The 21,279-nt window shown below is 43.9% G+C and overlaps 1 protein-coding gene across 1 annotated transcript in view; it reads right to left on the minus strand.

Annotated features, from left to right (window-relative positions):
• Positions 1 to 21,279, minus strand: part of CRACR2A (calcium release activated channel regulator 2A) — a 231,495-nt gene that overhangs the window by 36,565 nt on the left and 173,651 nt on the right. The window contains exon 13 of the mRNA XM_077468502.1: positions 20,394 to 20,526. Coding sequence (XP_077324628.1) covers positions 20,394 to 20,526 — 133 coding nt within the window. The remainder of the gene's footprint in view (positions 1 to 20,393; positions 20,527 to 21,279) is intronic.

A 21,279-nucleotide genomic window follows, 5' to 3' on the forward strand; every position in this document is an offset into this window, starting at 1 on the left:
TGAAGGACTGCTGCAGTATAGGGCAGCGGTCAGCAGTGGTGCACGTCAACCCTATCTATTGTGGACCGATAGCGGTCCTTACAGAACAGCAGACTGTACCGCACTCAAGCCTATGTACCGTAGCACCCTATACCAAGTTACCAGTCCTTATAAGAACTTTTGTGGAACAAGCAGGTTGTGTGTTAGTGATTAGCAGACTGTACGTCAGTCCCTATACCGCTGAAGGACTGCTGCAGTATAGGGCAGCGGTCAGCAGTGGTGCACGTCAACCCTATCTATTGTGGACCGATAGCGGTCCTTACAGAACAGCAGACTGTACCGCACTCAAGCCTATGTACCGTAGCACCCTATACCAAGTTACCAGTCCTTATAAGAACTTTTGTGGAACAAGCAGGTTGTGTGTTAGTGTTTAGCAGACTGTACGTCAGTCCCTATACCGCTGAAGGACTGCTGCAGTATAGGGCAGCGGTCAGCAGTGGTGCACGTCAACCCTATCTATTGTGGACCGATAGCGGTCCTTACAGAACAGCAGACTGTACCGCACTCAAGCCTATGTACCGTAGCACCCTATACCAAGTTACCAGTCCTTATAAGAACTTTTGTGGACCAAGCAGGTTGTGTATTAGTGTTTAGCAGACTGTACGTCAGTCCCTATACCGCTGAAGGACTGCTGCAGTATAGGGCAGCGGTCAGCAGTGGTGCACGTCAACCCTATCTATTGTGGACCGATAGCGGTCCTTACAGAACAGCAGACTGTACCGCACTCAAGCCTATGTACCGTAGCACCCTATACCAAGTTACCAGTCCTTATAAGAACTTTTGTGGACCAAGCAGGTTGTGTATTAGTGTTTAGCAGACTGTACGTCAGTCCCTATACCGCTGAAGGACTGCTGCAGTATAGGGCAGCGGTCAGCAGTGGTGCACGTCAACCCTATCTATTGTGGACCGATAGCGGTCCTTACAGAACAGCAGACTGTACCGCACTCAAGCCTATGTACCGTAGCACCCTATACCAAGTTACCAGTCCTTATAAGAACTTTTGTGGACCAAGCAGGTTGTGTATTAGTGTTTAGCAGACTGTACGTCAGTCCCTATACCGCTGAAGGACTGCTGCAGTATAGGGCAGCGGTCAGCAGTGGTGCACGTCAACCCTATCTATTGTGGACCGATAGCGGTCCTTACAGAACAGCAGACTGTACCGCACTCAAGCCTATGTACCGTAGCACCCTATACCAAGTTACCAGTCCTTATAAGAACTTTTGTGGAACAAGCAGGTTGTGTGTTAGTGTTTAGCAGACTGTACGTCAGTCCCTATACCGCTGAAGGACTGCTGCAGTATAGGGCAGCGGTCAGCAGTGGTGCACGTCAACCCTATCTATTGTGGACCGATAGCGGTCCTTACAGAACAGCAGACTGTACCGCACTCAAGCCTATGTACCGTAGCACCCTATACCAAGTTACCAGTCCTTATAAGAACTTTTGTGGAACAAGCAGGTTGTGTGTTAGTGATTAGCAGACTGTACGTCAGTCCCTATACCGCTGAAGGACTGCTGCAGTATAGGGCAGCGGTCAGCAGTGGTGCACGTCAACCCTATCTATTGTGGACCGATAGCGGTCCTTACAGAACAGCAGACTGTACCGCACTCAAGCCTATGTACCGTAGCACCCTATACCAAGTTACCAGTCCTTATAAGAACTTTTGTGGAACAAGCAGGTTGTGTGTTAGTGATTAGCAGACTGTACGTCAGTCCCTATACCGCTGAAGGACTGCTGCAGTATAGGTGAGCGGTCAGCAGTGGTGCACGTCAACCCTATCTATTGTGGACCGATAGCGGTCCTTACAGAACAGCAGACTGTACCGCACTCAAGCCTATGTACCGTAGCACCCTATACCAAGTTACCAGTCCTTATAAGAACTTTTGTGGACCAAGCAGGTTGTGTATTAGTGTTTAGCAGACTGTACGTCAGTCCCTATACCGCTGAAGGACTGCTGCAGTATAGGGCAGCGGTCAGCAGTGGTGCACGTCAACCCTATCTATTGTGGACCGATAGCGGTCCTTACAGAACAGCAGACTGTACCGCACTCAAGCCTATGTACCGTAGCACCCTATACCAAGTTACCAGTCCTTATAAGAACTTTTGTGGACCAAGCAGGTTGTGTATTAGTGTTTAGCAGACTGTACGTCAGTCCCTATACCGCTGAAGGACTGCTGCAGTATAGGGCAGCGGTCAGCAGTGGTGCACGTCAACCCTATCTATTGTGGACCGATAGCGGTCCTTACAGAACAGCAGACTGTACCGCACTCAAGCCTATGTACCGTAGCACCCTATACCAAGTTACCAGTCCTTATAAGAACTTTTGTGGAACAAGCAGGTTGTGTGTTAGTGATTAGCAGACTGTACGTCAGTCCCTATACCGCTGAAGGACTGCTGCAGTATAGGGCAGCGGTCAGCAGTGGTGCACGTCAACCCTATCTATTGTGGACCGATAGCGGTCCTTACAGAACAGCAGACTGTACCGCACTCAAGCCTATGTACCGTAGCACCCTATACCAAGTTACCAGTCCTTATAAGAACTTTTGTGGAACAAGTGAGTTGTGAATGTTTAGCAGACTGCAGCAGAAGGGCAGCAGTCAAGTATAATATCCTTTCTATATTTGGAAGAAAGAATATTATACATGTACAAGCCTATTACTGTACCACTGATACCAGTCCTGAAAAGAACCTTTGTGGAACTAATAATAACAGCAAGTCTTTAAAATTACCCTCACTGCCTGACAACACTGCTTCCTTCCTGTCCCTATACAAATTGGCAAAAAAAGAGAACGATTAGTGGTTACTGGAACAGCTCTTTTGTGGACCTTGATAGTAACAGCTAATGATGATGATGATGATGATGATGATGAAAGACTAATCTGGCTGTCCCTGTAGCATACACCGTCCTTTCCCTTTCTCTAAACTAACAAAAGACACTCAGGCTGCTGCAAGAATCAGCAGCACAGCAAACCTATCAACACCTAACACCTATACCAGTCCTGAAAAGAACTTTTGTGTACCAAATAGCTAGTGGTTTATCTCTCCCTACTCCACACAGGAACCTGTCCCTATCGTAACAGAAGAAAGAATGTAAAATGGCCACCGGATCGGGTGTATTTATAGGTTAGGGGGAATGTACAAGTGTCCATGTGCTGTCATGTCTCAATTGGCTGTCCTGTATCACATGATAAACGTGTCACCAAAGGTTAAAGTTCTTGTATACATTAAACACGTAAGTCCGCCGCGGCGAACGACGGAAAAAGGCGTTCGAACGTGCGGACCGCGAATGTCGGAAATTCGCCGCGAAACGACCGCCGGGCGAACCGTTCGGCCATCACTACTAGACAACACCTCTTTGTCTCCATAACAAATGTTGTGGTGCATTGTCTCAGCAAAAATGCTGCAGTTTTTTTTTTTTAGGTCCATTGTAATGATTTGGCAACCCATTGAAATGAATTGGTTCACACAATACACATTAACGCAAAACATAATGCATGTTGATGCATATATATTACCTGACCATATTAAACTGCCCTGGTATGAAAGTGCCCTTAAAAAGTGTGGTAAATTGCTGATGTTTAATTATTAACTGCTGTGTTATAACCTTTGATGGTGAACCCATTTCAGTATACCGTAACCTTTTTTTCCTGATATATTCCTGTATAACTTCTTTTTATGCACATCAATTACAATATACTTGGCTGATACTTTAAAAAAAAGTGTGGTAAATACAAAGACTGATATAGGTTTACTGATGGTTTATGCCAGTGACATCCTTCTTTAAACTTTTCTTCTTGTTCAAGATATTTAGCCAACAAAATGCAAGGTCGTTGAGCTAATTTGTAATGGCATTTCAGCGCGGTTACGAGAATAAGGTATCATGCTAGATTTTTGTCAGTTCAACATGTAAAATTATGTACAGCGGTCTGTGTTTTGCACATTGATCGAACTGAATTATCTGACTTTAGTTTTGAAGGACCACAGGGGAAAACCGGAATGGATAATGGAGCATGTAAGGGTAAGCATATACACTTCCCAAGAGAAGTATAAAGCTGTACTCGATGGGCTTTATTCAGATAATATTTTTGACACTTATTGTCAATGAAACATGTTTGTTTGCTTCATCTGGCATGTTTGTGTTGGAACTTTTGAAGTATTGGTTTCAGATTTAATGTTATGTATTCCTGTGGGTCCGCGGTTATCACTATACCCGAATATCTGAATGAAGTGACCACCTTTATTTGAGATACATCCTCTGGCAAAGGTGCCACAAGAGGATCCAATGAGAGAAGAACCGATTTGTGCCAATTTATGGCAAAGCCTGACAACTGCCGAACTGATCAATTAGGCGCATCACTGCCCTCAATGTGTCCCCATTATCTCCTAGGTAAAACAGAGTGTCATCTGCGTAGAGGGAGATTTTGTCCTCTCTCTGTCCCCTTCCAAAGCCCTCGATGTTGGGGGAGGCCCGCACCATAGCTTCCAGGGGTTCCAATGCAAGGGCAAACAGTAGGGGCGACAATGGCCACCCCTGCCGTGTTCCATGAAACAGAGGAAAAGGCTTCGATAGGGTATCTTTAATCCTTATTCTCGCCATAGGGGCAGCATATAAAAGTTGTACACAAGATATGAATCTGTCACCTAGACTGAATCGACACAGAACCTCCCACAAATAGTTCCACTTTGGCAGCGTCGAGTGAAAATATAGCTCTGTTGCCCGGGTTATCTACTGCGATTTGGGTGTTTAGGAATAGTCTGCAGATATTCGATGCGGTAGATCGGGCAGGAATGAAGCCAGACTGGTCGCGATGGACCAAGTCAATTCCAATCTAGTGGCCAACACCGTGCTAGTAATTTGACATCTGTGTTGAGCAGTGAGATAGGCTTATCAGGCTGTAACGGGTCCTTGCCAGTCTTTGGAATAACTACTAAAATAGCCGCATTCATAGAGGCGGGCAAGCCACCACCCTGAAGGGCATCATTTGAGGTTTTTAGCAGGGTGGGCAGAAGAGTATCCCCATATTTGTTTATATGTATATGTTTCCGCGGGCAGGCCATCAGCTCCCGGTGATTTACCAGATTCTCCCACTCTTTGGTTTTAGTTTTAATAGCGGTAATCTGTGTGATAATTAAGCCCCGTAGATGAGCCGTCAGGGCATCCCAAACCACCATAGATCTAGCTGTGCCCTGATTAAAGTGCAAGAGTTCTGTGACAGCTTTGGGAATTGGGTCAGATTCTGGAAAAATTGTGAACCAGAAAGGGTTGACCTTCCACAACCTATGCTGATGGCTAGGAGAAACAGCTACGCGGATACGTAGGAGAGAGTGATCCGAGATGTTACGTGGAGTGTACATCACAGAGTCAGTCAGCTGATGTGCCAAAATATGTCTCAGACATATATCTATGCAAGAGAGTAGCAAGAAAAGAGGTGCACATTAGGATTCTGGTCCCTCCACACATCTCGCAGGATTATTTCTGTAAGGAATCGAGCAAAGGGGGTAGGACCCCCCGGCTGAGGATTGCCACTAGCTCTGGGTGAAAATGTATCCATCTGCTTTTCCATAACATTGTTATAATCTCCCATCACCCAAACAGGCATGTTGGAGTAAGAGGCTGTAAATTGTGCTAGACATTTCAGGCTGTCAAAGGAGAAGGGTGGAGGGGCATAGATGTTTGCAATAATACATGTCAGCCCTGCTAGTTTGCATAATAAAAAAATGTGCCATCCCTGATCACCAACCAGGGAGTGCAGTAACTGAAAGGAGACAGCATGCGAAATTAGTATGCTGACACCCCTTGAGTAAGCTGTATGAGTGGAATGGAACTGGATTGGATAACTATGGTGCTTAAGTGTAGATATAGAGTTTGCTTGTAAGTGTGTTTTCTATAAGCCCACCACAACAGGTTTGTGGGCCTTCACCATAGAGAAAAATGCCACCTGCTTCACTCCATCTCCCAGCCCCCTCACATTCCAAAAAATCAAAGTACACGCATAGGACAACAGAATGGTAAGTAACTTGTAGGGACAGTTCCAGATGCAGAAAGTCATCAGGGGACTCCCCACATTTTCACTTAGTAGCTGTGAGCAAAAGGATTCCCCAGACAAAGTCCAGGTGAATAGATGACAGTGTCTGCCATAAAAAGGCAATTCCAGTTGGACAAACATAAAAGTGCAGAACGTCCACCCTGCATTCAGCAGTGGTCAGTGGCGGTAAAGAAAATAAAAACAGTAGGTAACCAAGAAAAAAAAGGAAAAAGTCTTTGCATCCTCTAAACCAGTGGTCATCAACCATGTCCTCAGGGCCCACTAACAGGCCAAGTTTTATGGATTACCTTGGGGAGATGCAAACTAGAATACTGCAATCACTGAGCAGCAAATGATATCACCTGTGATGTATTTCAGTTATCTTGCAAACCTGGCCTGTTAGTGGGCCCTGAGGACAGGGGTTGATGACCGCTGCTCTAAACAATTAAGGAGCCAGGTAACATAGTGCATGTCCACCCAAGACGATGTTAGGGGGGGCCCAACATCTCAGTTCAGCTCTGATTCAAAGGGACTTGCGAATCCATTTCATTGGTAAAATCTTGTGCAAACAACTTATGTATTCCTCTCCGCCTTAAAGGAAGAACTGAGAGAAGAAATCAGCATGCTCAATTCTACTCCTAAGCTATTCTCATTCACAAGTAGTAGAAAATAAAATGCAATTAGGCCATGGGTGCTGGGCTGGTGCTTTTTTAAGGGTGTGCTCCATACAATCCAGCCAGTTGGATGCATTAGCAAGGGGTACCAAAAATAGCGTCTCGCAAATTTGCTGCAATACAACATAGCATATGTGACATCATATTTGCGGAGACGCTTCTTTACTTCAGTAAACTTGGTGCTGTAGGTCAGCAGAGAAATCAGGGTAGAATGATATGCGTACATTATCCATCTTCATAAGGGCTTCCCTGGTTCTGGCCTGATATAGTTTGGCATCCCGATCCTTGAAATTAAGCAATTTAAATAGGAATGACCTAGGAGGCTCTCCACGTTTGGACAGCCTGGGTGGGACTCTATGAGCCCTTTCCACAGCAAACCATAAATGGCATAGGATTTTTCCCCTCTGCCTTCTCTGGTATGCTCACCGCACGGACATTATTGCGTCTCTGTTCTCCATGTCCTCCAAACGGGTTGAGTGGCCTGTGATAATTGATTGCGTATGGCTAACTTCTTTCTTCAATGGCACAACATCATCCTCCTCGTTACTTACTCTGTCCACCAGAGCTGCAGTGCGGTCACGCATTTTCTGTATATCCTGTCTAACTAGATTCAGCCCCAGTTTTACCCCTTTAATCTCAGTGGACAGGGTAGTAATAGACATGTTACAGGAGGTGACTGCTGTCAAAATGGCTCTAAGGGTTGGTTCAGGAGCAAGCAACTCCTAGCCTGCTAGAGCCCTGGCAGTGTTTTCAGGGGCTGGTGTACTCACTGTCCCATGATGAGGCAGGCTCTGAGTCCTCTGGCCATGCAGCATCTGGATGCTCTGGCGGGGGTACCCGGTCAGTAAATTCCAGGAGGAGGGAAGGCGTTTTGTGCAGGATGCCCTTTCCCAGAGAGCAGCCAAACATCCTCATGGCCCCTCCTTAGCTGAGTGCTTGGTCTGGGCGCCATCTTGCCCTCTATGCTCTGCTGCAGGCAGAGAGCCTTTTCCCCCCTTGAAGGTCATGTCCACCGCTGGATCACAGATTTTCCGACATGATGGGATTTGTAGTTTCACCACAGCTGGAGTACCAAGGTTGCCAACCCCTGGGCTACAGGTATATGACCAGTTTCATCTGTGACATGATATTTTTTTTAATAAATCAGGGTAATTGGATATTTTGATAGGAAAACAAAATAATAAAAAAAACATTTTCATTTCAAAGTGTCAGGGAAAAAAAGACGGATGAAAGGTGAAAGTATAGAAAGAAAGAAGTAAATAGAAGGGGAAAGAAGGTAACAAGAGAAATGTATCATGTGGATGGAAGTTGAGAGGAGAGTGCAAAAGGAGGAGATGGAAAAATAGAAGGAAAGATCAAGAAGAGAAGATGGAAGGGAAGAAGGGAAGACTAATAGGAGAAGATGGAAGGGGGGAAAAGAGACCCAGAGGAGGGGTTTGAAGGGAAAAGAAGGGGAAGGGTTAGAAGAAGAGAGTAAAGAAAAAGAGGAAGAGATGGAAGAAGAGAACAAAGTACCAAGAGGAGAGACCAAGAGGAGGAGTTGGAAGGGAATATGAGGGGAATGGTTAGAAGTAGAGAGGATAGAGCAAGAGGAAGAGATGGAAGAAGAGAAGAAAAGATGATGGAAGGGAAGAGGAGAGACCAAGAGGAGGAGTTGGAATTGAATACGAGGGGAATGATTAGACGTAGAGAGGATAGAGCAAGAGGAAGAGATGGAAAAAGAGAAGAAAAGACCAATAAAAGATGATGGAAGGGAAGAGGAGAGACCAAGAGGAAGAGTTGGAAGGGAATACGAGGGGAATGGTTAGATGTAGAGAGGATAGTGCAAAAGCAAAAGATGTAAGAAGAGAGAAAAAGATGATAGAAGGGAAGAGGAGAGACCAAGAGGAGGAGTTGGAAGGGAAGAGGAGGGGATGGGATAGAAATAGAGAAGGGAGAGTAAGAGGAGAAAAATAGAAGAAGAGTAGGAAAGACCAATAAGAGAAAATGGAAGGGGAGAAACCAGACCCAGAGTTGGGGTTAGAAGGAAAGGCGATGGAAGTAGAGAGGAGAGAACAAGAGGAAGAGATAGCATAAGAGTAGGCAAGATCAAGAAGAGAAGATGGAAAGGGAGGAGAGAAACCGAGTGGAAGGGTTTGAAGTGAAGAGGAGGGGAAGGGTTAGAAGTAGAGGACAGAGCAAGAGGAAGTGATTGAAGAAGAAAAAAAGACCAAGAAATGAAGATGAAAGGGAAGAGGAGAGATCAAGAAGAGGATTTGAAAGGGAGTAGGAGGGGAATGGGTAGACATAGAAAGGACAGAGCAAGAGAAGAAGATGGAAGGGAAGAGGAGAGAACCAAGAGAAGGAGTGGAAAGGGAAAAAGAGGGAATGGGATAGAAGTAGAGCAGAGAGACCAAGAGGAGAAGGTGGAAGAAGAGTAGGAAAGACCAAGAACAGAAGATGGAAGGGAAGAAGAGAGACCAAGAGGAGGAGTGGGAAGGGAAGAGGAGGGGAAGGAATAGAAGTAAAGAGGAGAGAGCAAAATGAGAACATAGAAGAAGAGAAGGAAAGACCAAGAAGAGAAGATGGAAGGGATGAGGAGAGACCAAGAGGAGGAGTTGCAAGGGAAAAGGATTGAAATAGACTGGAGAAAGCAAGAGGAGGAGAAGGAAGAGGAGAGGGAAAGCCCAAGAACAGAAAATAAAAAGGAAGAGGAAAGACTATAAGGAGGGGTTGGAAGGTAAGGGAAAAGGAGGGCAAGGGATAGAAGTAGAGAGAATAGAGCAAGGGGAGAAAATTGAAAGGAAGATCAGAGAATGGTATCCACGGTGAGAGAAGAGGATGGTACAGAACAGAGATTAAAGAGAAGAAAGAGACTGGGAAGGATTAAAAAAAGACAGGACAGGACTGAGAAGATAGATAAAGGGAGAGGCAAAGAGTCAAGAGGGGAAGTAGAAAAGCGTTGAAAAGCAGAATGGAAATATGGAGTAGTGGATGAAAGGGTAAGGGATTGTTTACACTAGTGGCAGTCCTTGCCATCCCTTTGAAAAGTGATCTGCTGTGGATCAGCTTGCCATAACCATTTCAGAGAAATGGGGTGCCTGTTGAACGTGAAATGGGATATAATTTTTTCTATGGCTACGTCATGTGTCCATCTCACTCCTTCTGTGTTAGGTTAAGGGGAGCAGTCGAGGGGCAGTAAAACCATGCCTTGACTGCCTATTTTTATCCTCCACCCACCCCTCCCGGGCAGAAGTGTGATTGAGCCCTAGAAAAAAGGAAGTTAAAAGGCAAAAAGCATAAGAAATGTCAGTACAGCAGAGCCTATTTAGACTATGCAATGAGTTCAGCTTTAAACATAAATATAAAATAAAACAAAGAGGGACAGTGATAGAAGACATAAAAAAGAAGGAAAAAAATTACAAAGCTGCACTAAAACAGGTACTCTGGCAAACGTATATGTGAACTTACATTATGCTTTTCTCATGCAGTCAACATTTGAATGTAAGTTACTTAACAAGTAGAATGTGATTTCCTCTGCCCTGCTGGCACCAACTTCCTATCATAATAAAACTGTGTTTATTGACCGTGGATTTTCAATTACATCCTTTCATGTTGTGTTTTATTATAAATGATGTTGATAGGATGCAAGAAATTCTAATGTTCATGATAAATAAAGAGAAATATTCATGATGAACCAGCTGCTCCCAACAAGAAACTGAAGATTGTTGACTGAAATTTTTCCATTGGCCTGATGGGAATATCTGGTAAAAACACACACATTCTTTGGGCATTTATCTTGCAGGCTTTCAGTTTCCAAATAAAAACTTATGCAAAGATCTGAACATACATGAAAGACATGTTAACGACTGCCAAAACATTTTAGGATAATACTTTATATGTACAATTAAAGGCCAATTCTGTGTTTTCAAATTAATTCATTATCTCTTTTTCTTCTTTTTAAGTTTTTTTATTACTTTTTTTTTTGCCCACTTTATATTAAGTTGCTGGCTGCCATGAATGATTTGTGCACAAAAGTGTTTCTGATGTGTCCCTAGGTGAAAATGACACAGGCCCAGCTTCTGATGCCTCCTGTTATATTCATGTCACATTTCCCTTGAGTATCTGCAGTATCTGATGGAGGATGGACCCAGCGGCACATCATTATGGTGCTAGCTGCAAGAGCCTGAAAAAGACAGCCAGCTCCCGATGACATAGAAGACGAAGATGGCGGCTAAGAAATCAGTATAGTAGCAGATCTCTACAAAATACCAATGAAATTGGTGGGTGAGCATATTAGTTGTAGATACCACGCGAAAAAGGTAAGAGGGAATTATAGAAGTATGGATAAAGGTTCCACATCCCTGCAATGTCTCATTAGCATCTGTGTCCGAAGGAAGCAGAAAATAGACATCCTAATGCCCCCACTCAGAAAATCAGATCACCAGAAATGATCAGGACAACATGACTTTTAGGCTCCAAGTGCACTGGGCTTAAAAAATGGCAGTTCCGAGGGGGCGTGGCTACCGCGTGGCTGAATGGAAGCCTGAACCTGTAGCTCCTCTACACAGCCGGGGATTAACACGGACAGAGGCAGTGATTCGGAGACCCAAAGCCATATACTCCACCCGACAGCTGCGGAGATCACCCCGGGATGGGAAGAAAGAGGCGAGACACGGTCAGTACGGGGAAACTTCCCCATTTCTTCCCCCCTCCCCGCCATACATGCGGCCAAGATGGCGCCGGTGGATCTTCCCTGGGAGGCTCCAGCGCGTCGTCCCCGGCGCATCCCAGCTCCGGATCCGCGGGGAAATCTCCTAGCCCGAGGCAAGGCTCTCCAGGTCCGGCAACTCCACTCTCCCAGAGCCCAGTCAAGAGCAAGCCCAGGTTGTCGGATGACTCTACACTGGCGGAGGCAGGCCCTGACCGCAACCCTGCTCTAGTTCTCACTGACCTGCCTGACTCCTTCCATACGTTCCCTGCCTCAAACCAGCCTGTCTCAGAAACAGTGCTTAAAGATATGTTATCCTCACTGCGAGCTTCTCTTAATACTGACATTTTACAATGTGTGGCTAAAGTTCAAGCTGATGTGACTGATCTAGGTAACAGAGTGGATCATATAGAAAGCAAAATGGGCGAATTTGCTTCTTCACACAACATGCTCATTGACGCTCATAATGACCGGGATGACCAAATAGAATCGCTCACTGCTTAAATCGCAGACCTTGAGGACTGCGCTAGGCGCAATAACCTTAAGATCAGAGGTGTCCCTGAATCAGTTTCAGTGAGCCAACTGAATCAATATGCTTGTAATCTGATCCGCACGACTATCCCTAATGTACCTGACACGGAAGTAATCATTGACAGGATACATAGACTGCCTAAGCCCTCTTTCATTCACAATGATGTCCCCCGGGACGTGATAATGAGAGTCCACTTCTTTCACATCAAAGAGCAGCTTGCGGCATGTTTCCGTAAAAAAGAACAACTGCTTCTCAAACCTCCAACTGTTTGCTGACTTATCCCAATACACATTACAGAAGAGGAAGTCACTCCTGACAATCACTAAAGCCTTGCAGAACCATGACATTTTATATCGTTGGGGTTACCCTACTCGTCTGGTCATCTCCAGAAACAACACTGTGTCAGTGGTCAATACACTTGAAGAAGGGCTGGCTCTCCTCCGCAAATGGGATATCCTCCCTGCACAGTTACCGACTCCCCGACAGCAACACTCCGCACAACAGTCCCAAGAAGATTGGCAAGTAGTCTCCCATAAGAGGAAACACCAAATCCATCGAGACCCCGCCGCCTCTGGTCCACTAATTTGATCTACTTTCTCTGCAACCTCCCCCGGCCTACTGGAGCCTTTCCACGTGAATCCCCCTCCTCCATCATGGAACTTGTGCAGTACACCTGCAATCAGACCCCTTTTGAGGTCGCTCCGTCCTTTTTACCACAAAACTTAGACTTGGTTCTCTTTTTGTGTCTCTTTTTTTTCCTTTCTTTTTTTTCCTTCTTTAGCTTCCTGAGCCGGAAGTACAGCCTCCTATCACCTGTCGCCTCACACAGCCCTACGGTCATAGCCTGGCACACCGACGCTCAAAGCATCAACAAGTTTCGAAGGTCTCAGATCTACATGTCCCCAAGGATGGATCGCAACAAAAATAAGGTACTCTACACCCTCTCATGCCTATTACTATAACATCTTTTAATGTACGAGGACTCAACCATCCGGCAAAACGTGCCTCCCTTTGGAAAGAGGCCCTTAAGTTGGGGAGTGATCTGGTATGCATACAGGAAACTCATTTTCAAGCCTCAGCCTCCCCAACGTTTACCCACAAGAAATTCCCCCATGTCTTCACGGCTTCGGCCTCCTGCAAGCGGAAGGGAGTCCTTATAGCCATTAAGAACTCGTGGCCTTTAAACTCCATGATATTATTCAAGATGCGGATGGTAGATTTCTGATTCTCATTTGTGATATCAACGGCAGACTTTTTACATTTGTTAATGCTTATGCGCCAAATGAACGTCAATATAGATTTGCCAGAAAGTTGTTCTCGACAATCTCTAGATGTAAAAAGGGGGCATTGATTATATGTGGGGACATTAACCTGACAGCCGACCCAGATGTAGATACTACAGGGAAACGTCCACGTTCACTTAAAGCACTCCAACCCCTTTTTCACCTAGAGGATGTGTATGATGTGTGGCGCTGTCAACATGCTGAAGAAAGAGACTTTACCTTCCACTCGGCGCGCCACAACTCATACTCACGGTTAGATATGATCCTGGTGGATAGGGTTTTATTTCAGGCGGTGTCCTCCTCCAGCATCCATGACATTACGTGGTCGGACCACGCACCTGTCTCTGTATCTATCCTGGAGGAGCACGCGCCTAGCCCTGCGTACCTCTGGAGAGTTAACTCTCAGATTTTTAGCTCCCCACAACAAGTGGCGACCATTGAGAAACACCTCCAGGAATATTTCAAGATGAATTCGCCATCTGTATCCGATCCCTTTGTGCTGTGGTGAGCCCATAAGGCCTTTATCAGGGGTATCTTTATTCAAATGTGTTCACGTATGAAGAGGCAGGGGCTTCAGTGGCTTGACGAGGTACTGGGAGAGATTCGCACGACAGAGGCCAACAACAAATCTAATCCCTCCACGCCCCTAGCTACAAAACTATCTAAACTCCGTACGACACTGAGAACGATGCTTTTAGAACCACATGACAAACATGTTAAAGCCCTCAAACTAACCAATTACTCCTCGGGTAACAAAGCAGGTAAATTCCTAGCACGTAAATTGAAGGCCAAGAAATTATACTCCAAAATAGAGCATCTAATAGACCCCTGTTCAAATGCCAAAACGTTAGATCCAAAGGGCATTGCCAATGCCTTTGCGGCTTACTATGGTAAGCTATATAACTTAAAAGACCCTGAGACTGTGCAGCCAAGGCCAGATGAGATATTGTCTTTTCTGTCCTCTCTCCAACTTCCTGAACTAACTAAAGACCAATTACTGGATCTGAATGCCCCAATCTCCCCCTCAGAAATTTGCAAAGCGATTAAGTCACTACCCTTAGGGAAGTCCCCAGGACCAGATGGTCTATCGAATGATTACTATAAACAGTTTCACGAGACACTTAGTGCGAATCTCTCTCCGGTGTCGCGGCGGCTGCAGCCTCGGCCTCCTTTCCAGCAGAAATGCTACAGGCTCATGTTGTAACCATCCCTAAACCTGGCAAGGACCCAGCCTGTCCAGCTAACTACAGGCCTATATCCTTGCTGAATACTGATGTCAAGTTATATGCAAAAATCATCGCTCATAGGCTATCATCTATATTACCCACCCTCATTAACCCTGATCAAACGGGTTTTCTGAAGGGGTGCCAAGCCTCTGATGCAACCAGACGAGTCATTAATTTGATACAATATGCTGGGTCCGGTCGGGTGCCTTCTCTGCTCCTCTCCTTGGATGCGGAGAAGGCATTCAACCGTATTCACTGGGGTTATATGAGAGCTACGCTCGAAAAGTTTGGTTTTAAAGGTTCTATCTTGACAGCCATACTGGCACTGTACTCCGCTCCCTCGGCATGGGTCTACACATCCAACACGTTGTCCTCCCCCTTCCTGATTACAAATGGATCCCGCCAAGGCTGCCCGTTATCCCCAAGTATCTTCAATCTGTTGATAGAGCCCTTGGCACAGACAATAAGATCTACGCCAGAGATTACAGGCTTCAACCTGGACTCTGACTCCCATGTTATAAACTTGTTCGCGGACGACATAATCATCTTTCTGACAGAACCTAAAACGTCCCTAGCCGCAACACACCAACTTCTTAACACCTTCAGTAGAATCTCTTACTACAAAGTTAACTGTAACAAATCACTTATTCTTAATATAGGTGTTAAACCAGATTTATGTAAAAGCTTACAGAACTCTTTTGCCTACACATGGAGGGCAGGAGAGATCCCTTATTTAGGGATTCTATTGACTGCCGATGTTACTCAGTTAGCTGAAATGAACTATTCCTCCCTGATTACAAAACTTTCCAGAGAAATCCAAAGTTCCACCAGATATGAACTTTCTTGGATGGGCCGCCTTGCGGCTTTTAAAATGTTTACACTTCCACAAACCCTATATATGTTCAGAACATTATCTATTCTCCCCAAACACTCCCATTTCATGGCGCTCAACAGGTTGATGAGGGCCCAGATATGGAAAGGCATGAAAACCAGAAGTTCCCATTCCCAGCTGTTAAAACACAAGTTTGCTGGTGGTATGGGTATGGTGGACCTAAATGACTACTGGGCAGCCTCGCAGCTGGCCCAACTTAGAAGCTGGTTCCGACCAGAGGTATTTAATAGATGGACCAATATTGAATTGACTGCAACTTCCACCTCGGCCCTGGTAAACCTACTGATAGCCGATTCATGGAAACCCGGCCTGATCACCAAACCGCTCCTCTCTATCCAGGCCTCTTTGGAAGCCTGGAAAAGCTTTATAGCAACTAGCCCACCTCTGACGCAACAACACCTTGTCTCAACCCCGATAGAGGTTTTAGAGCTACTAATCCCTAACTTGTCTCTTTGAACATGGAGGGATCAAGGCATTTTAACTTTGGATCAACTACTCCTAAACAACTCCCCTAAAACATTCCAATCACTCCAAAAGGAATTTGACATACCCAACACGGACCACTACAAATACATCTGCATCCTACATTGTATCTCTTCTTTGGGCTCGACAAAACTGCCAGTATTTGCCCCTGGTTGGCAATACTTCACAAATGTAGAACATCTCAAAGCAAAGGGAACTTCGCTGTTTTACAACTTTTTACAAAACAAACTTGTTTTCCAGAAAGCCACTCTACACTTTAAATGGGAGTCGGAGTTGGGGTCCTCGTTTACCAGGGCCAAATGGGTTGCAGCCTCGAAATCGGTGTATCAGGCCTCAAAATGTGCTAACCACTGGGAACTATCCCATAAAATTACTTTGCGGTAGTATCTCACCCCTTATAGATTGTCCAAGTTTCTCCCGTCACAGTCCCCACTATGTTGGAGGGAGTGTGGGGGAGTGGGACAGATCATGCACATTTTCTGGACCTGCAAACACCTGACGAGCTTTTGGAACAAGTTGTTTCGTGTCATCTCAGATATAACTAGTATTCTCACCCCCCCTACAGCTGCCCTAGCCATTCTTAACATCGGTATAGAACAATTTCCACCTGATTGTCGTAAAATAGTAACTCACATCCTCTTAGCAGCCAAATTACTTATAACTAGAAAGTGGAAAACAAATCAGGCTCCTAGTGTCCTTGAGGTGGTTAATATGGTACGATACAACTATGCATTTGAGCGTATACTGGCATGTAGACAAGGACATGTTCGTACATTTGAACAACATTGGAAACTATGGAATGACTGGCTCCGGAAAGGCAATGGGCCATAGTCTCGGGAAGTGTGTATGATGACCCCGACTTCCAATATCTAATGATATAATATACCCACATGTTCCGTAATGTAACACTGTGAATTTGTACCGGTGGCTCTCTTCTAGGCTCACTTTCTTTTCTCTCTCTTCTATCTTCTCTTTCTTTATCTTCTCCGTCTTCTTTTCCCCTTCCTCCTTTTCTCTTCCCTTCCCCCCCTATGCTAGCTGCGGTAAGCACATTTACCTCCTGCCACCTCTTACTTCGCTCCAGGTAGTTCCTCGACAAACCATGTTGCCACCCAGAAACAAAGTAACTGTCTCGGAACTACCTGCCCGAACACTGATGTGCCTAGGACATGCTATGACATCTACATGTTCTAACTTTTGTATGTTTTGTTGCTTGTTATTATGTTATAAGTATGTTCTAATACCTGCATACTGTGCAATGTATGTTATATTCCCTTTCTTTCAATAAAAACGAATTAAACAAAAAAAAAATGGCAGTTCCCTTAGCAAAAAAAACCCAAAACACTCACGCGTTTTTGTACACATTTTTAGGCGCGTTAAGGAGAGCTTAGAGTTTTTTTCTACCAGAAAGCTCCAACCAAAAACGCAAACCAGAAAGGTTTTTTTTCCTGCCTCTAAAATTCTGAGCTTAAAATATACAGTGCCTTAAAAAAGTATTCATAACCCTTGAAATTTTCCACATTTTGTCATGTTACAACCAAAAACGTAAATGAATTTTATTGGTATTTAACCGCTTGCCAATTGCCCACTGTTGATTCACGTTGGCAGAATGGCACTCCTGCGTGAATCACCGTAGCCACTTCATCCCTAAGAAGCCGATGCATTGCAGCCGCCGGGCACCTGAAATCACTCCTAATAGAGCAAGAACGGGGATTTGTATGTGTAAACATTCTGTCAAGGGTGAGGAGACTGATTTGTTGTCCCTAGTATATAGGAATAGCAATTGGTCTCCTCCCCAAGTCAGTCCCATCCCTCCACAGTTAGAAAGCACACTGAGCGAACACATTTAACCCTTTGATCGCCCCCTGGTGTCACCTTCCCTGCCAGTGACATTTATACAGTAATCGGTGCATTTATATAGCACTGATCGCTGTATAAATGTCAATGATGCCAAAAATGTGTCAAAGTGTCTAATTTATCCGCCACAATGTTGCAGTCCCAATAAAAATTGCAGATTGCCACCATTACTAGTAAAAAATAAAATAAAAGTGCCATAAATCTATCCCCTAATTTGTGGACACTGTAACTTTTGCGCAAACCAATCAATATACGCTTATTGAATTTTTTTTTTACCAAAAATATGTAGAAGAATATATATCGGCCTAAACTGATGAAGATTTTTATATATTTTTTTTTAATTGGGGATATTTATTATAGCAAAAAGTAAAAGTGTTTTTTTTTTCAAAATTGTCGCTATTCTTTTGTTTATAGCGCAAAAAGTAAAAACCGCAGAGGTGATCAAATAGCACCAAAAGAAAGCTCTATTTGTGGGGAAAAAAGGACGTACATTTTGTTTGGTTACAACATCGCACAACTGCGCAATTAAAGTGACGCAGTGCCGTATCGCAAAAAAATGGCTTGGTCAGGAAGGGAGTAAATCCTTCCGGGGCTGAAGTGGTTAAGGTGGTTAATGTGATAGACTAACAAAAAGTGGCACATAATTGTGAAGTAGAAGGAAAATGATAAATGGTTTTCAAATGTTTTTTACAAATAAATATCTGAAAAATATGGTGTGTATTTGTAATCAACCCCCTGTATTCTGATACCCTTAACTAAAATCTAGGTGAACCAATTGCCTTCAGAAGTAACCTAATTAGTAAATAGAGTCCACCTGTGTGTAATTTAATCTCAGTATAAATACAGCTCTTTTGTGAAGCCCTCAGAGGTTTGTTAGAGAACCTTAGTGGACAAACAGCATCATGAAGGCCAAGGAACACACCAGATAGGTCAGGTATAAAGTTGTTGTGAAGTATAAAGCAGGGTAGCAGGGTTAGGTTATAAAAAAATCCCAACCTTTGAACATCTCAGCAGTGTTCAATCCGTCATCCAAAAATAGAAAGAGTATGGCACAAGTGAAAACCTACCAAGACATGGCCACCCACCTAAACTGACAGGCCAAGAAAGGAGAGCATTAATCAGAGAAGCAGCCAAGAGGCCCATAGTAACTCTGGAGGAGCTGCAGAGATCCACAGCTCAGATGGGAGAATCTGTCCACAGGAAAAACTATTAGTCGTGCACTCCACAAGTCTGGCCTTTGTGGAAGAGTGGCAAGAAGAAAGCCATTGTTGAAAGAAAGCCATAAGAAGTCCCATTTGCAGTTTGTGAGGGTCCTCTTGTCAGATGAGACCAAAATTGAACTTTTTGGCCTAAAAGCAAAACGTTATGTGTGGTAGAAAACTAACACTCAGTCGTACACTGCACAAATCTGGCCTTTATGGAAGAGTGGCAAGAAGAAAGCCATTTCTCAAAGATATCCATAAAAAGTCTCGTCTAAAGTTTGCCACAAGCCACCTGAGAGACACACCAAACATGTGGAAGAAGCAGCTCTGGTCAAATGAAACCAAAATCGAACTTTTTGCCCACAATGCAAAATGATATGTTTGGCATAAAAGCAACACAGCTCATCACCCTCAACACACCATCCCCACTGTCAAACATGGTGGTGGCAGCATCATGGTTTGGGCCTGCTTTTCTTCAGCAGGGACATGGAAGATGGTTAAAATTGAGGGGAAGATGGATGCAACCAAATACAGGACCATTCTGGATGAAAACCTGTTGGAGTCTGCAAAAGACCTGAAACTGGGACGGAGATTTATCTTCCAACAAGACAATGATCCCAAACATACACCAAAATCTACAAAGGAATGGTTCACAAATAAATGTCTCCAGGTGTTAGAATGGCCAAGTCAAAGTCCAGACCTGAATCCAATCGAGAATCTGTGGAAAGAGCTGAAAACTGCTGTTCACAAATGCTCTCCATCCAACCTCACAGAGCTCGAGCTGTTTTGCAAGGAAGAATGGGCAAGAATGTCAGTCTCTCGATGTGCAAAACTGATAGAGACATACCCCAAGCGACTTGCAGCTGTAATCGCAGCAAAAGGTGGCTCTACAAAGTATTAACGCAAGGGGGGCGAATAATTTTGAACGCCCCACTTTTCATTTTTTTATTAGTTAAAAAAGTTTCAAAAATCCAATAGATTTCGTTCCACTTCACAATTGTGTCCCACTTGTTGGTGATTCTTCACAAAAAATAAAAATGTTATATCTTTATGTTTGAAGCCTGAAATGTGGCAAAAGGTTGAAAAGTTCAAGGGGGCCGAATACTTTCGTAAGGCACTGTATTTGTAAAAAATGTTGAAAACTATTTACGATTTTCCTTCCACTTTTATTTACAATTATGTGGCACTTTGTGTTGGTCTATCACATAAAATCCCAATAAAATACATTTAGGTTTTTAGTTGTAACATGGCAAAATGTGGAAAATTTCAAGGGGTATGAATACTTTTTCAAGGCGTTGAAACCTCTAAACGTCCTAATGTCAATGGACACATTGGATAACACAAAAGTCCTGTAGAAGCAGCAATTTATAAGCCAGTGTGCACAGCCCCTTAGAATGAAAATTAAGTCCTTTCACAGGGATGCTTTTTCATGAGTGAAGTAAAATAAAAACATTTTGCAGTTTGGCTGAAGTACGCGTTTAACAATGCTTACCCACTGTAGCTGAAGTCCCGGCACAAAAATTGTCTTCGCAGAACCGTCTCAGAAATGATGTCTTCCCCACGCTAGAATTTCCCACCACAACAATTTTAAATAATCGGTCTGGAGGACTGAATGCACATTCTTCCTGAAAATGTAACAGATTTTCAGATTTTTTTTTTCATATTAAGAGCATTAATTAGTAGGTCTAACACTTCCAGTACGGTATGAGACTTTATATATACCTCCTTAGGTATAATACAGACAGGCAGTATTTTTATGTATAAAATCTTGATTTTTTTTTTTTAAACATATAGTAAACATTAGAAGATTGGTTAAAATCAAATATATAAATTAATCATACAAAGTTGTTTATTCTATGACCTTGGGATCCGTCTATCGGGTCAACTCGTTTTGCGAGGAATCCCGTTTCATGAGGACCTCGGATCATACTACAAGGTACTGTAATGGTATAGATAAACAGATAATTATTAAATAGCTTATCACAAAAACATTACATGTATTATACAGCTTATAATAATCAAACTTGGTTTGATTATTATAAGATGTACAGTATAATACATGTAATGTTTTTGTGATAAGCTGTTTAATAATTATCTTTTTATGTATACTATTACAGTGGAGAACCCATCCAAGGGCTTTTATCCAAACATGCCAGAGCTCTTACTCTCTGTCTTGTTCAGCCCTTTGGATCTCCTTCACCTTAACCACTTTCCTGCAATCTTGCAGATAGCGGAGTGCCCCGTGTGATGTGCAGATCATTGCTCCCCAGCCCTTTCTTTCTATATGATCCCTGGATTAAAGGCCGCTTCCACCTTTCAGACGCAGTAAGGTAGGCTCTTATCACATTTTCCTAAATGGTCCCCAGGAAAGCTGAATG

Source organism: Lithobates pipiens, unplaced genomic scaffold (genome assembly GCF_037356315.1).
Source record: "Lithobates pipiens isolate NorthernLeopardFrog02 unplaced genomic scaffold, aLitPip1_a1.2 Scaffold_8, whole genome shotgun sequence".
Lineage (NCBI taxonomy): Eukaryota > Metazoa > Chordata > Amphibia > Anura > Ranidae > Lithobates > Lithobates pipiens.